The sequence below is a fragment of the Chrysemys picta genome, chromosome 7 (genome assembly GCF_011386835.1).
Source record: "Chrysemys picta bellii isolate R12L10 chromosome 7, ASM1138683v2, whole genome shotgun sequence".
NCBI lineage: Eukaryota > Metazoa > Chordata > Testudines > Emydidae > Chrysemys > Chrysemys picta.
In genome coordinates, this window is record NC_088797.1 from 21119192 (window position 1) to 21132189 (window position 12998).

The 12998-nt window shown below is 43.4% G+C and overlaps 1 protein-coding gene across 2 annotated transcripts in view; it reads right to left on the bottom strand.

The window, feature by feature from the left end:
• Positions 1-9453: 9453 nt before the first annotated feature.
• The window catches only part of TXNRD3 (thioredoxin reductase 3), a 28617-nt gene continuing 25072 nt past the window's right edge, over positions 9454-12998 (bottom strand). For both annotated transcript variants that reach the window (XM_005288415.5, XM_065550914.1), the window contains exons 14-16: positions 12806-12901; positions 11184-11318; positions 9454-10807 (exon numbers count right to left, since the gene is read on the bottom strand). In XM_005288415.5, the coding sequence (XP_005288472.1) occupies positions 10745-10807; positions 11184-11318; positions 12806-12901 (294 nt within the window). In that variant the 3' untranslated portion in view covers positions 9454-10744. The remainder of the gene's footprint in view (positions 10808-11183; positions 11319-12805; positions 12902-12998) is intronic.

Genomic DNA, 12998 nt, shown 5'->3' on the forward strand with positions numbered 1-12998 from the left:
CCTTCCAACTGGGAGGGGGATCATCAACCATCAATTAAATTAAACTTGAAAAGAGTGATAAAAATATAATAGAGCAATAGTGGCTGTAATGAGAGGCCTGGAAGTGGCAGTGGAAAAGTGGGAAGGAAACAGAGATGTGTTTGAAGAAGATGGAGGTGCTTGCTCTGGTATTGGCAGTGGGGATTAGGTAGATGGGAGGAAGGGCTGTCCTTCCTGGGGGACTCTGCTAAAATGGACAGAAAACTGGAGAAAAAGGAAGGCTCTTCAGGATGGACAGGGAGAAGAGAAGCTGGGGGCTCTTGCTCTGGAGGAATGGGGGAAGGTAGATAGGATGCTGGAACTGGAAGGGTAGGGACATTCTAGCTCTGGAGGGAGTGAGGATCGCTCGGGCAGCTGGAGGGGCATGGAGCTCTTGCTCTGGAGGGGGATGAGGGTGAGTAGATGGGAAGCAGGAGGGGCTCCGGAGGAGGATGGGGATAGGTAGGAGGAAGTCTGGAGAGGCAATAAGCTCTGGAGGGGATGGGGGTAGGTAGGTGGGAGGCCAGAGGGCAATGGGCTCTGGAGGGGGATGGGGGTAGGTAGGTGGGAGGCCGGAGGTGGATGGGGGTAGGTAGGTGGGAGGCCAGAGGGCAATGGGCTCTGGAGGGGGATGGGGGTAGGTAGGTGGGAGGCCGGAGGTGGATGGGGGCAGGTAGGTGGGAGGCCAGAGGGCAATGGGCTCTGGAGGGGGATGGGGGTAGGTAGGTGGGAGGCCGGAGGTGGATGGGGGCAGGTAGGTGGGAGGCTGGAGGGCAATGGGCTCTGGAGGTGGATGGGGGCAGGTAGGTGGGAGGCTGGAGGGCAATGGGCTCTGGAGGGGGATGGGGGTAGGTAGGTGGGAGGCCAGAGGGCAATGGGCTCTGGAGGGGGATGGGGGTAGGTAGGTGGGAGGCCAGAGGTGGATGGGGGCAGGTAGGTGGGAGGCCAGAGGGCAATGGGCTCTGGAGGGGGATGGGGGTAGGTAGGTGGGAGGCCAGAGGTGGATGGGGGCAGGTAGGTGGGAGGCTGGAGGGCAATGGGCTCTGGAGGGGGATGGGGGTAGGTAGGTGGGAGGCCAGAGGGGGAATAGGTTCCGGATGGGGAGGGGGTAGGTAGGTGGGAGGCCGGAGGGCAATGGGCTCTGGAGGGGGATGGGGGTATGTAGGTGGGAGGCTGGAGGTGGATGGGGGCAGGTAGGTGGGAGGCCGGAGGGCAATGGGCTCTGGAGGGGGATGGGGGTAGGGAGGTGGGAGGCTGGAGGGGGATGGGGGTAGGTAGGTGGGAGGCCGGAGGGCAATGGGCTCTGGAGGGGGTAGGGAGGTGGGAGGCTGGAGGGGGATGGGGGTAGGTAGGTGGGAGGCTGGAGGGCAATGGGCTCTGGAGGGGGATGTTGGTAGGGAGGTGGGAGGCTGGAGGGGGATGGGGGTAGGTAGGTGGGAGGCTGGAGGGCAATGGGCTCTGGAGGGGGATGGGGGTATGTAGGGGGGAGGCTGGAGGGGGATGGGGGTAGGTAGGTGGGAGGCTGGAGGGCAATGGGCTCTGGAGGGGGATGGGGGTAGGGAGGTGGGAGGCCAGAGGTGGATGGGAGGCCAGAGGTGGATGGGGGCAGGTAGGTGGGAGGCCGGAGGTGGATGGGGGTAGGGAGGTGGGAGGGGCTGGGGTGGGGAGGGAACTAGGGTGGAGGGGTTAGACAGGTGGGTGGCTCAGGCTGGGGATCTCTTACGGGGGAGGGGGACGCTAATTTTGGTCCGGAGCAGGTGGTGGGAGACGCGCTGTATTTGGGGGGCTGGGTCCTGCTCCTGGAGGGAGCCAGCGGTTGCGCCCCGTCCCTCTCGCCCGCGGACGCTGCTGCAGCAGGGTGCGAGCGGCGCCCCCGGTCTCCGCGTCCGTGCCAAGAACGGGGTCTCCCCGCGGCAGCCTGGCCCCGGAGGGGCAGCTGCGTTACCTGGCAACGAGCCCACGCCGGCCTGCGGCCCTGGGCGCTTCCCCGCCCCACAGCGGGGGGGCCGCAGGGGCTGATGGGGAAGCGCCCCAGCGACCCTCAAGATCCCTCTTCCTCCAACAGACCAACGGTCAAGCCTCCCCCACCAGCACAGATCCCCCCCCCCAAACCTCCCATCCCCCACACAGATCCCTCAAACGCCCCCCATTCCTCCAGCACAGATCCCCCAAACCTCCCATCCCCCACAAATCCCCCAAACTTCCCCGCATTCCCCAGCCCTGATCTCCCCCACCTCCTCCAGCACAGATCCCCCCCAACCTCTCCCACCTCCTCCAGCACAGATCCCCCAAACCTCCCATCCCCCCACAAATCCCCCAAACTTCCCCCCATTCTCTCAGCACAGATACCAGCTCAGATATTCCACTCCCCTTCAGCACAGATCCCCCCAACCTCTCCCACCTCCTCCAGCACAGATCCCCCCAACCTCTCCCACCTCCTCCAGCACAGATCCCCCAAACCTCCCATCCCTCCCCCCCACAGCTGCCCCAAACTTCCCCCCATTCCCCCAGCTCTGATTTCCCCCACCTCCTCCAGCACAGATCCCCCCCAACCTCTCCCACCTCCTCCAGCACAGATCCCCCAAACCTCCCATCCCCCCCCAAATCCCCCAAACTTCCCCCCATTCTCTCAGCACAGATACCAGCTCAGATACTCCACTCCCCTTCAGCACAGATCCCCCCAACCTCTCCAGCACAGATCCCCCAAACCTCCCATCCCTTCCCCCCACAGCTGCCCCAAACTTCCCCCCGTTCCCCCAGCTCTGATCTCCCCCACCTCCTCCAGCACAGATCCCCCCAACCTCTCCCACCTCCTCCAGCACAGATCCCCCAAATCTCCCATCCCTCCCCCCCACAGATCCCCCAAACTTCCCCCCATTCCCGCAGCACAGATCTCCCCCACCTCCTCCAGCACAGATTCCCTAAATTTACTCCCACCCCCTCCATCACAGATCCCGCCCAAAACCTCCCCTCACTCTCTCCAGCAGATTCCCCCCCCCGAAACCTTCCCCATCAGAATCCCTCACCATCATGAGACCCCCTCATCCCTCCTCTCCTCAGAAACCCCACTGGCCTACACAGGGAGTGATACTGACACACCAGATTTATGTAAAGGTTAGGTGTGAATTTAAGAGCCACAAGGCAACAAATAGATTGATTAGACTGTTTCTAAGGCAGTGAGGACTCTCCAGCCAATGAGTTTGCTGGATGCTCATTGTAAGCCAGTGGTTTTCAACCTGTGGTCCACAGACCCCTGGGGGTCTGCAGACTGTCTAAGATTTCCAAAAGGGCCTGCACCTCCATTTGAAAATGTTTAGGGGTCTGCAAATTGAAAAAAAAAAAAAAAAAAAAAAAAAAAAGGCTGAAAACCCCTGCTGTAAGCTATTTCCACCCAATCCAGACAACATCCCTGCTACCCCTCTCCTCCTGAGGACCCTAGGGCAACATGCCACTTTCAGAATCCTATTTAAACTTTTTTTTAAGGAGGGTTTTCAATTTATTTTAAACATATTTTATTTGTTAACAGGGGACCCTAAAAGCAAGTACAGGATCCTTCTTCATCTCACCAACTTTGTATTTTAAGAGCTCAGTCCTGCCAAAATACAGTGTCCATTAGTTTTATAATATTTTTAACATAGGGAAATTATGCCAAATAAGAAAATATTGCAGACTAAGACAATTGTGGCAAAATACAAAGTATTCCTAAACTGAAGCCATCACAAGTAAGTTACCAAGGATCAGGTCGCAAATATGTACAGATGACTCTTCTATTTTATCCTCTTAAATTAACATATGTAGGAGTAAACTTTTCAAAAGGGTTGAGTCTTATTGAAAGTCAGTGTGACAAATAATTTTGTTGCCTAGGTACTTTTGGAAAAAAATAGTAATTGTTTCTAGTTAAATGGACAAAATCTAATCAGATTGCCAAACTGATTTATGGGCAGTTTAGTTCATTAAAACTGTAAACTTTAAAAATCTAGTTCCTTTTTTCTTGGCTCCTTGTTTACTTTTCCCATCTGGTCATTCAGAATCAAGGACGCTGGTTTCCAGGTTCTCATGGCCATGAAGTTTGGACTGCAAACCCTGCAGCGGAGTGTTTGTTTAAAAATCTGCTGTTTCAATTGGAAGCTTTAAGTGATTTATTTTTTCTGTGAAACGTTTTTACAAGTCTTCTTTATAAAAATCTAAATTTAGGGCCAGATTTATTTACTTTTATTTAAGTGTTCCTTTAAATAGAAGCATTAATTGACTAATTTACAAAAATATTTTCTAATGAATTCCTTTTAAGTAACATATTGTGGGTGATTTGTTGGATGGTTTTTAATTTTTCTAAAGTCTATGAAACAAGATTCAGAAGACTTTCTTCTCTTTCACTAACGTTTAAGGACCTTTTGGGCAGGCCACTAATAAAAAGGCTCAGGCCCACCTCTCAACTTCCTTTCCTCCCTCTCTACATAAGTCTGCTTCATGCCTGTTCATGTTTAGCTTTAGTGCTGTTGGAAAACAGTATCTAGCAGAGAGAGTCTGATGAGGAATTTACATATCATGTTATGCTAGTTGATGAAACAGGAAGTACAAGTGACCACCGACAGTATTTTGCACCACCGTCATATCGAATGCCCAAACAATATTGTCCCCATCCACTCTCAGCGTACTCATAGTTGTTATAAACAATAGACATTTTCAAGTACCTTTTTAAAATAACTTTTTAAAAAGATGACATGTAAAGGTTCTGTAGAAACTGGAATTGTGTCCTTGGCCATGTATAAAAGTGACCTTAATTTTTTTTTCTCAGAAGTGCTTCTTTTTTTCTTTAAGTCTGGACTCCATGGCTTTTCTGGAAGAGTTCTTGCTAGTTAGTCTCAGATCTGTAAATTATAAATGCTCATGACTTGTTTGAAGGGGTACAGATTATCATATTTTCTCTTAGGTGTTCATTAGGCATTGCAGTTTTGAACAGTGACTGGAAATTCACCTCATTTATCTTCTCTCTTGCTGTGTAAAAGACCCACAACCATAAAACCAACTACCCACAATGTTATCCAATTCACAAAGATATATTGAGAATTTTATTCTCTACACTTAGTTGGATTATCTTGTATGTGTAGCAACACTAAGGAAAAAGTACATCTAGTCAGGAAGTGTGTCCCTTCCCCCAAGTAGAACACTGACAAAATGAAAAATCCAGTTTTTATCAATCTTCTGTTGGAATTTTTTTGGGTTTTGCAGAGAAAGAAAAAACAGAATTTTGAATGAAAACATTTCCTTTCCAGTTGCCAAGTTTTTTTTTTTAAACAAACAAAAATAAAAATCAAGTGGTCAAGGAAAGTAAACTTTCCATGAACTTGCAACTTGTCAAAACAAAAGGTTTTCCATTTAAAAATTTGACTGAAATTTTTCAGGCAGCCCCACTTAACTATCAGACAATATTTTTTTTAAACAGTTGTCCTTTTAAAGTCACAGTAAGATACTTCAAATTTCATCTGTTTGAAAAATGTTGGCCTTTTCCTCCTGACTCAAATACAGATTAGCTTGTGAAACTATGACAGAGGTAACTATCTGTTCAGGTGTTACTAATGACAAATTACAATACTCAAGCTGTAATTACAGTCAGTCAAACACTATGTAGCACAAACTAATTTAATATTTTCATATTTACATTAGCTATAATTACTACCATTCCTGCATTTGGAGACATTTCTTCCAGTTATTAGTAAAATGTGCAGCTTTGGTGTTTATTCACTGCTTTAAGAGATATGATGCACATACCGACTCAACCTTAATTATGAGTTTCAGAGGGGTAGCCATCTTAGTCTGTTTCAGCAAAAACAAGGAGTCGTCTTGTGGCACCTTAAAGGCTAACAAATTTGTTAAAGCATAAGGTTGTGTGGGCTATGACCCATTTCTTCAGATGTATGGAGTGAAAATTACAGTAGGCAGGCATAAATATACAGCACAAGAAAAGATGGGAGTTGCCTTACCAAGTGTGTGTGGGGGGTGATTCAATCAGGGTGGATGTGTCCCATTCCCAACAGTTGACACGAAGGTGTGAATGTCAACAGAGTAAAAATTACTTTTTGTAGTGCTAACCATGCCAATTCCATCAGGGTGGATAGCCCATACTCAACAGTTGATGGGAGATTACTTCTTGTAGTGACCCAGCCATTCCCAGTCTTTATTCAGGCCTAATTTGATGGTGTCAGTGTCAAGTTTGCAAATAGAAGAACAGGAGTACTTGTGGCACCTTAGAGACTAACAAATTTATTAGAGCATAAGCTTTCGTGGACTATACCCACAAGTACTCCTGTTCTTCTATTTGCGGATACAGACTAACACGGCTGCTACTCTGAAACCTGTCATTATTCAAGTTTGCAAATGAATTCCAGTTCTGCAGTTTCTCCTTGAAGTTTGTTCATTGAAGAACGGCCACTTTTAAGTCTGAAATTGAGTGCCCTGGACTTATTTTTTGCTTAGATTAGTTTACCAAAACAGGCTTGGACTTCTATGCTATACTCCAACTACAGAACATTTTCTAATGGAATAAAAGTAAAGATTGTAAATTTCACTTTTCTTGTTAAGGGTTTTTATCCCTCAATTAGTAGACTGCTCTGTTAAGAGTTTTTTGTTCCAGTAGACATTAACTGTAGAAACTAAGCAGCATAAAATGCTAAATACTAGTATTTTCTTTACAAATAGGGAATGGGAAGAATTCATCTCACTCCATCCATTTTGCAGAATGGGCCTAAAAATGTCATTTCTATTTTGATAATGGTGAGATCACAATCTAGAACAAGGTTCATTCAGCCATTTACCATATAAAAATACTATATTTTGCTATAGCCTCTTAGAAATGCAGGTATAGAGATAGTAGTTGCAGTGACCAGGGTAGAGACAATCAGGAGCTCAGAGGGAAGCTTAAATCCACATTACAGGAACTAAGTTTTCAGACTGTCACTGAAATGTTTCAGAGGATGTTTAGCAGGGCTTAGTACCAGAGAGAATTTGATGCCCTAGCTAGTGTTTCATGTCCTCTGAAGGACATTGTATGGCCCCTGATCAGAACACAGGATACTAGGCTAGATGGACCATTGGTTTGACACAGTATGGCCTTACATGTTGGATGAATGCTGACACTGCAACTGAGCTGGAACATAAGTATGCTTTCTCAGGTAAGTTTCAGGCTGAGGTGCCTAGTACATTCATCAATTAAAATATTTCAATTTTTTGCCATTACATTGAGACTATCACATACATTTTTTTAAAAATCAGACTCCAACTTACCAAAGTAAACTCAAGACAAACATGAATAGAGGTGCATCTGGACAGGCTTTTCTGCCATCAAAACAAAGAAAAAAGACTTGCCCCTGGCTTTAAACAGTCTTTTTAGCTCCTGTACTTAGAGAATATGATGAGAAAGTACCTAGTACTTAGAATCCTGTTTACCTGGCATGAGAAGGGACAGGCCTATCTGACCCACATTCCCGGACTATGCTGAAATCTTTGCTTGCTCACATTTAATGCAGTCATGTCTGTAATATGCTTCAGCAATGAAGTGCAGCATTCTGTTGTAGGATACCTAGTACTTGAGAGGAAGAAGAGCTACAGCCATGTCAACAAAAGGGGAGGATTCAATTAACTGAGGGAATCAGGCTTCATCAAAGCCTTTACAGAACTGCACCACGAATGAGTTAATCTAGCAGAGCACAAGTGAAGCTCCCAAACCTGCCACTAGAGTATTTTGACAATCCCCACTTGCCATGTCTTTCATGATGCTTCCTAACATACAGCATGACTGAGAGATCCTGGTTATGAGGGATGAGGATCTTGATGCTGGAAAGAAGGGCCTGCTGAGGATATTATGCTGCTGCAGGTCTGATACCTCCTCTCTTGTGAGGCTCAGGAGCTGCCATGCAACAGCCAAACTCCAGGAAAGTAAAATGCAAAGCTGGTTAGAGGAAAATGCTGTTGCAGAGAATATCACCAGAACTGGTATGCAAGTTAAGTTGCAGACCAACAAGCCCATTAACACCACACTCAACAGAATGACTGAGTTTTTATTTCTCAACTCCTAATTCTTTTACATAATCACATTTGATGCAAACCTGATCTCTTTTGCTTACAATGCTGCCATTCTGATCTCTGCTTTGAAGATAAGTGCCACTGATGAATTGCTACAAGCAGAATGTTCCTTGTGAGCAGACTGATACCATTTTTAACATTCCTCTTTGTACAAACTATGTACTGTACACTTCAACCTCTTCAGTTAATATGTAGAGGGTAATACGTGACAGTATTGGCCATAGTTTATTAAGGCTCCAATTAAATAGTTTATAATGGATTGATATAAGCATGTTACAGACATGGGTAAGAGTTTATAAACAGTGTGCTTGTTTGTTAGATCTTAATAGGTTGCTTATGACTAGAGTCCAACAGGACAATGCATCATCTATTAATAATTTATTAACCTTTTATAAATTATAAATAAAATCATACTGTAACATGTGACCTGAGCAATTTGTGCTATGTCAGTTACTGCTCATCAAATCATGAGATGCAAGAGTAGTAACTTCTGGAATGTTTTTTTTCTGCTTGCTCCTCCATTCTTAGATCTTCTGCATGATTGTAAATTACAATTTATATTGCCACTCAATTCATCTAAGCACAAGCTCCACACAAAAGCAATGTATAATTTCATTGGTCTCCTTTTAAGCGGTTACAATGGAGTGATCCAAAGCACAGATAACCCTTGCACCTGTGGTATCCATGTAAGGCTGCCCGGACAAGACTCATGCTCAGTATGTTTCTAGTACATACTTTGCTGAAGTGATGATTGCAATGATCTAAACTCTCAAGTAGGGTTGGACTTGGGCAATATTGATATGGAAGAAATGAAAAAGAAAGGCCAGAGAGTTCCACAGGAAGATGGTACTGTCAAATTCAGCAGACCATCCTATTTTTGAATTAATAATGGCTAATACTTTATGGCATTTGTGGGCACTGTAGTGTGCTTCCCACCCCCACAGTCAATCCCAAGTGATATGAAAACCAAGAACTGTTAGTATTCTAGCACCTTTTGCAACAAAACGATGATGCTAACAATCTAGTCAAATTCCTTAGGCATATATTTCTAACATTTCTGCAGTTTTCAATTGCTAAAGTTATGCTTAGTTCTTCCTCCTGAAGTGCATACAGTTCCTGGTACCGAATTGATGTCCTGTTCTTCTCCACTAAAATCTAGTATGCAGAGAGTGGTCCTTCCATGTACACAGACTGAGTAATAAGTATGATTGTAACTGCTTGAGAAAAATCTTCCAGAAGTGTCAAGAGATCTAGTTCACTGGCTCCTAAATAAGTCAAAGATACACAGCCCTTTCTGCCCACAGCAGGTGCTATATAAATGTAACGTATCTTGATCAAAGTATTTGACACATCATATGCAATTGTTAGTTTATTGAACTTTAAATGTCATGATACACCATAGATTGAATAGTTAAAAACTATATAAGACAGTGTTCAAAATAGTCTTTCAAAACATCTCTTTGGACAAAACTGAAGCACCAAACTTAAGGACGCCTTCCCCAAAATAACATGAGAACAAGGAGGAACAGTTTCGAGCTGCTGACTATACAGGAACTACACAGGGCACAAGTCACTGTTCACTGCTGCAACATACAATTTAAAATAGTAGTAAGTTGTTCATTAAAGTCCATAAAGTGGATTCTAGTGCCTAGTGGTGTAGCCATTTCTCTAGCTACTGTATTAACGGAACGGATAACATGGGGAGAGAAGATGGTAATATAGACTCCAATTTTATTAGATAGTCCAGAACTGTAGATTAGATTACTTTTACATGATGTAGTATTTTACACTGTGTGGAAACGAAACTTGACACTGTCAGCACTGATTAGGCTCATGGATTGCAAGGACAAATATCAACAAGTTTTAGGAGCTTTTTCAATGTACTTCAGCTCTGAGCCACAAGATTCCTACTATTAAAATCCTGTGACTCAGGAAGATATTACTAGTTATGGTGGCAAAGCAACTATTAAGTTACAGGTGAGAGAATTTGTGATCTTGTCTTACTTATTTGGTACTTGAGCCAGGTCTTTAGAGGTTAAATGCAAGTGCATTAGCTGCACTGCCTAGCATCTGTATTTGATTTATGACCATTTTTTGAAATTAAGTCAAGAACAGCATTAAAATCCATGTTAGTCACTGCAAACACACAAGTGACCCAATATGAATTGTAAAATGAGCTGCTGGCAAGAGTAATACAATTAGACATTCATCCTTATGTCCAACACACACACACACACACACAGGAACCTAATGAGTTAACTTTAAATTATTTATGCAACTCAAAAGCTCCTTCAGAAGGAAGCTCAGTTTTCTGACCGGACAAAGAGGTTTCCTAAGTTTGCAAGATAAGTCATCAGTCGTAGCTCACCTCAGAATGGGGTTCTGAGCCAAAACTTCAAAAAAGCACTTACGTGCCACTTCCAAGCAAGTCAGGATTTATAGTTAGCATTTCCCCTGCTGTTGTATTCTTTCCATTGCCAACATTATCTACTGAGGAAGCTTAAGAAATGCATCGTTTCTAGTTGTAATAGATTTGATGCTACTGCTGTTTTCATTTATTTTACTCAAGTGTATTTCACACTTCTTAAGCCTTCCAAAGAGATAAGAGTACATGACAAGAAACAGATAAAAACAGCAGGGTTTAACCTCAGCAGCCTGCCTGAGTGATATCTTTTCCGGAAGATTTTGTAATTTCCATTGTAGTGAACACCTGTAAAAACAAAAACAAAAAACCAATGACTTTTGGGATTTATTAACGCTTTGTGCAGTAGTCTAAATGGCTGTTGGTTGCCCCTTATAGTATACCACAAGCTAGGCTTCTACAAATGTAAGTAAGTACAAATGTAGAAATAGGAAGACAAGATGCAGACTGCATAATTAGTTATTTACAAGAAATGTCACACTTCGTATATTAAAAAGCCAAAGTAACATTGGACTGCCATCAAAATACAAAATAAAATGTTTAATGTGATGACATTTTAGATTTAAGTCACCCTGAGTCTATTCTCTTCCTGCACATGTGTAACTTCCCTCAATATTACGTATTAACTAACTCTTGGTTTGAAAAAGTTGAAGTTCCCTCTTACCTCTGCACATGTTGGATGTATACCTATTGTTTCATCAAGTAATTCTTTCGTGAGACCACATTTTATTGCTGCACCAAAACCTTGGGTAATTTCTCCAGCATTGGGTCCAAGAACATGAAATCCTATCACACGGTTCTTTAAAGAAAAAAATTAGGTCAGAGCAAAATAGGTTTTGTATTGGTAAAGTTTTATATTCACATTTGAAGAGCGACTTCCAGTTCACTTAAGATTTGTCTTGAAATGAATGGAGTCAATAGTACACTTGGCACAGATGCTCGGAGGCAGCTTTTAGCACCATGGCCATGTTGCTACAGCTGTACCGTTAAAAGGTGCACAGTGTAGCTGCTATTTGTAGACAGGAGAGCTCTCCTGCCTACAAAAAACTTCTACCCTCAACGAGTGGTGTTAGTATTGTTCACACTGGCACTTGTCGTCGATAAAACTTGTGTCTTTCGGGAGGGTGTTTTACTAACACCTCTGAATGACAAAAATTGTGTCTTTCACTTGCCAGTATAGACAAAGCCTAATTCTATGCCAGCTGGCTTTCATTATTTTAGAGACACACAGTACATTCAGATTGTTGCTGATCTGTGAAGTATTACTATGTTTCTTTATATGAAGGCAGAATTTAAATACCTACTCATGATGCCTGCAAAAGGTTCTCTTTAGAGAACTTTACCTAGTTGGCTATTTCTCTTCCCCTCTCATTACTGATGTGAGGCATATTACTCATAATACAGTATTAATTACTTATGTGCAAACATCCATTTACGCCGTGTTTGTTTCAGCTTTTCTTGTTCAATAGAGGGGTCTGAAATTCACACTAGATACTCCCCTTCCTCAGGTGTTTTTATATAGTTTCTGCAGTGAAGTTCTAATGCTCAGTGATACATCGGTCTTATAAACAGACCCGATCTTCACTGTATTTTATATTTCTCAAATTAGGTCTTCTTCAGGGTTGGGTCTGTTCTGTATTAGAAGGTACCAAGAATTGTTGCAGCTAAAAGCATATTGGGCATACAACAAAATCCTGTTTTTCCTATTAAAAATGTACAGCGCAGAGTTTTATAACCAGCAGCAAGTTTTCTATCCTCAAAAAGAGATAGAAACTGAACAGAAAGGGGTATACTTCCTTAAGAAAGTTAGAGACTTAAGAATATGCAAGTTTAAACTCTATGAAAAAGGCATGCAACACAAGGTCACTTAACTGGAACCCAATGAAACATTTGAATTTCTGAAGTACCAGAAATAAGGCACAACCACCTCCCAAAACTCACTGTAGAGAAAAATCCGAACACAACTATAACAATCCACCCCCAAATGAATGTTATGAAATTGACACACAAAGCTTCATAAGGCATTAATCTGGTACCAACTACCAATTGCTCAATCTGCTAGACACAACCAAATGTTACCTGGTGGATCAAAAGAACAAAGTTTAAGTTTTTAATAAAATGTACTTGGATACTGCATTAAGAGAACAAGTGTCTGGAATTGGCCATAAACTGAGACCCTGGCCTCAAGTCAATCCCTAAATATGTTCTTGAGTCTGTAGCCTAGAAATTTTACTTCTGAGGTTAACATGCTCACAGTGGAGACAAATTCCAATTTATAATACATACATTGTCATGCTTATTGCAGATTATCTTTGCATAGCAAGTATTGTTGTCTCTGCTGGGTACTGTCCATTCAAGAGGCCAAAACAAAGTGTGATACACCTGCAGGAAGCAAGAGGAAGTAGTGTTAAGACTAAATTAAAATATTTTAAATTTACTCTATTTATAAGCTTCCTAGTTTGTAGCCAAACCTCTAACC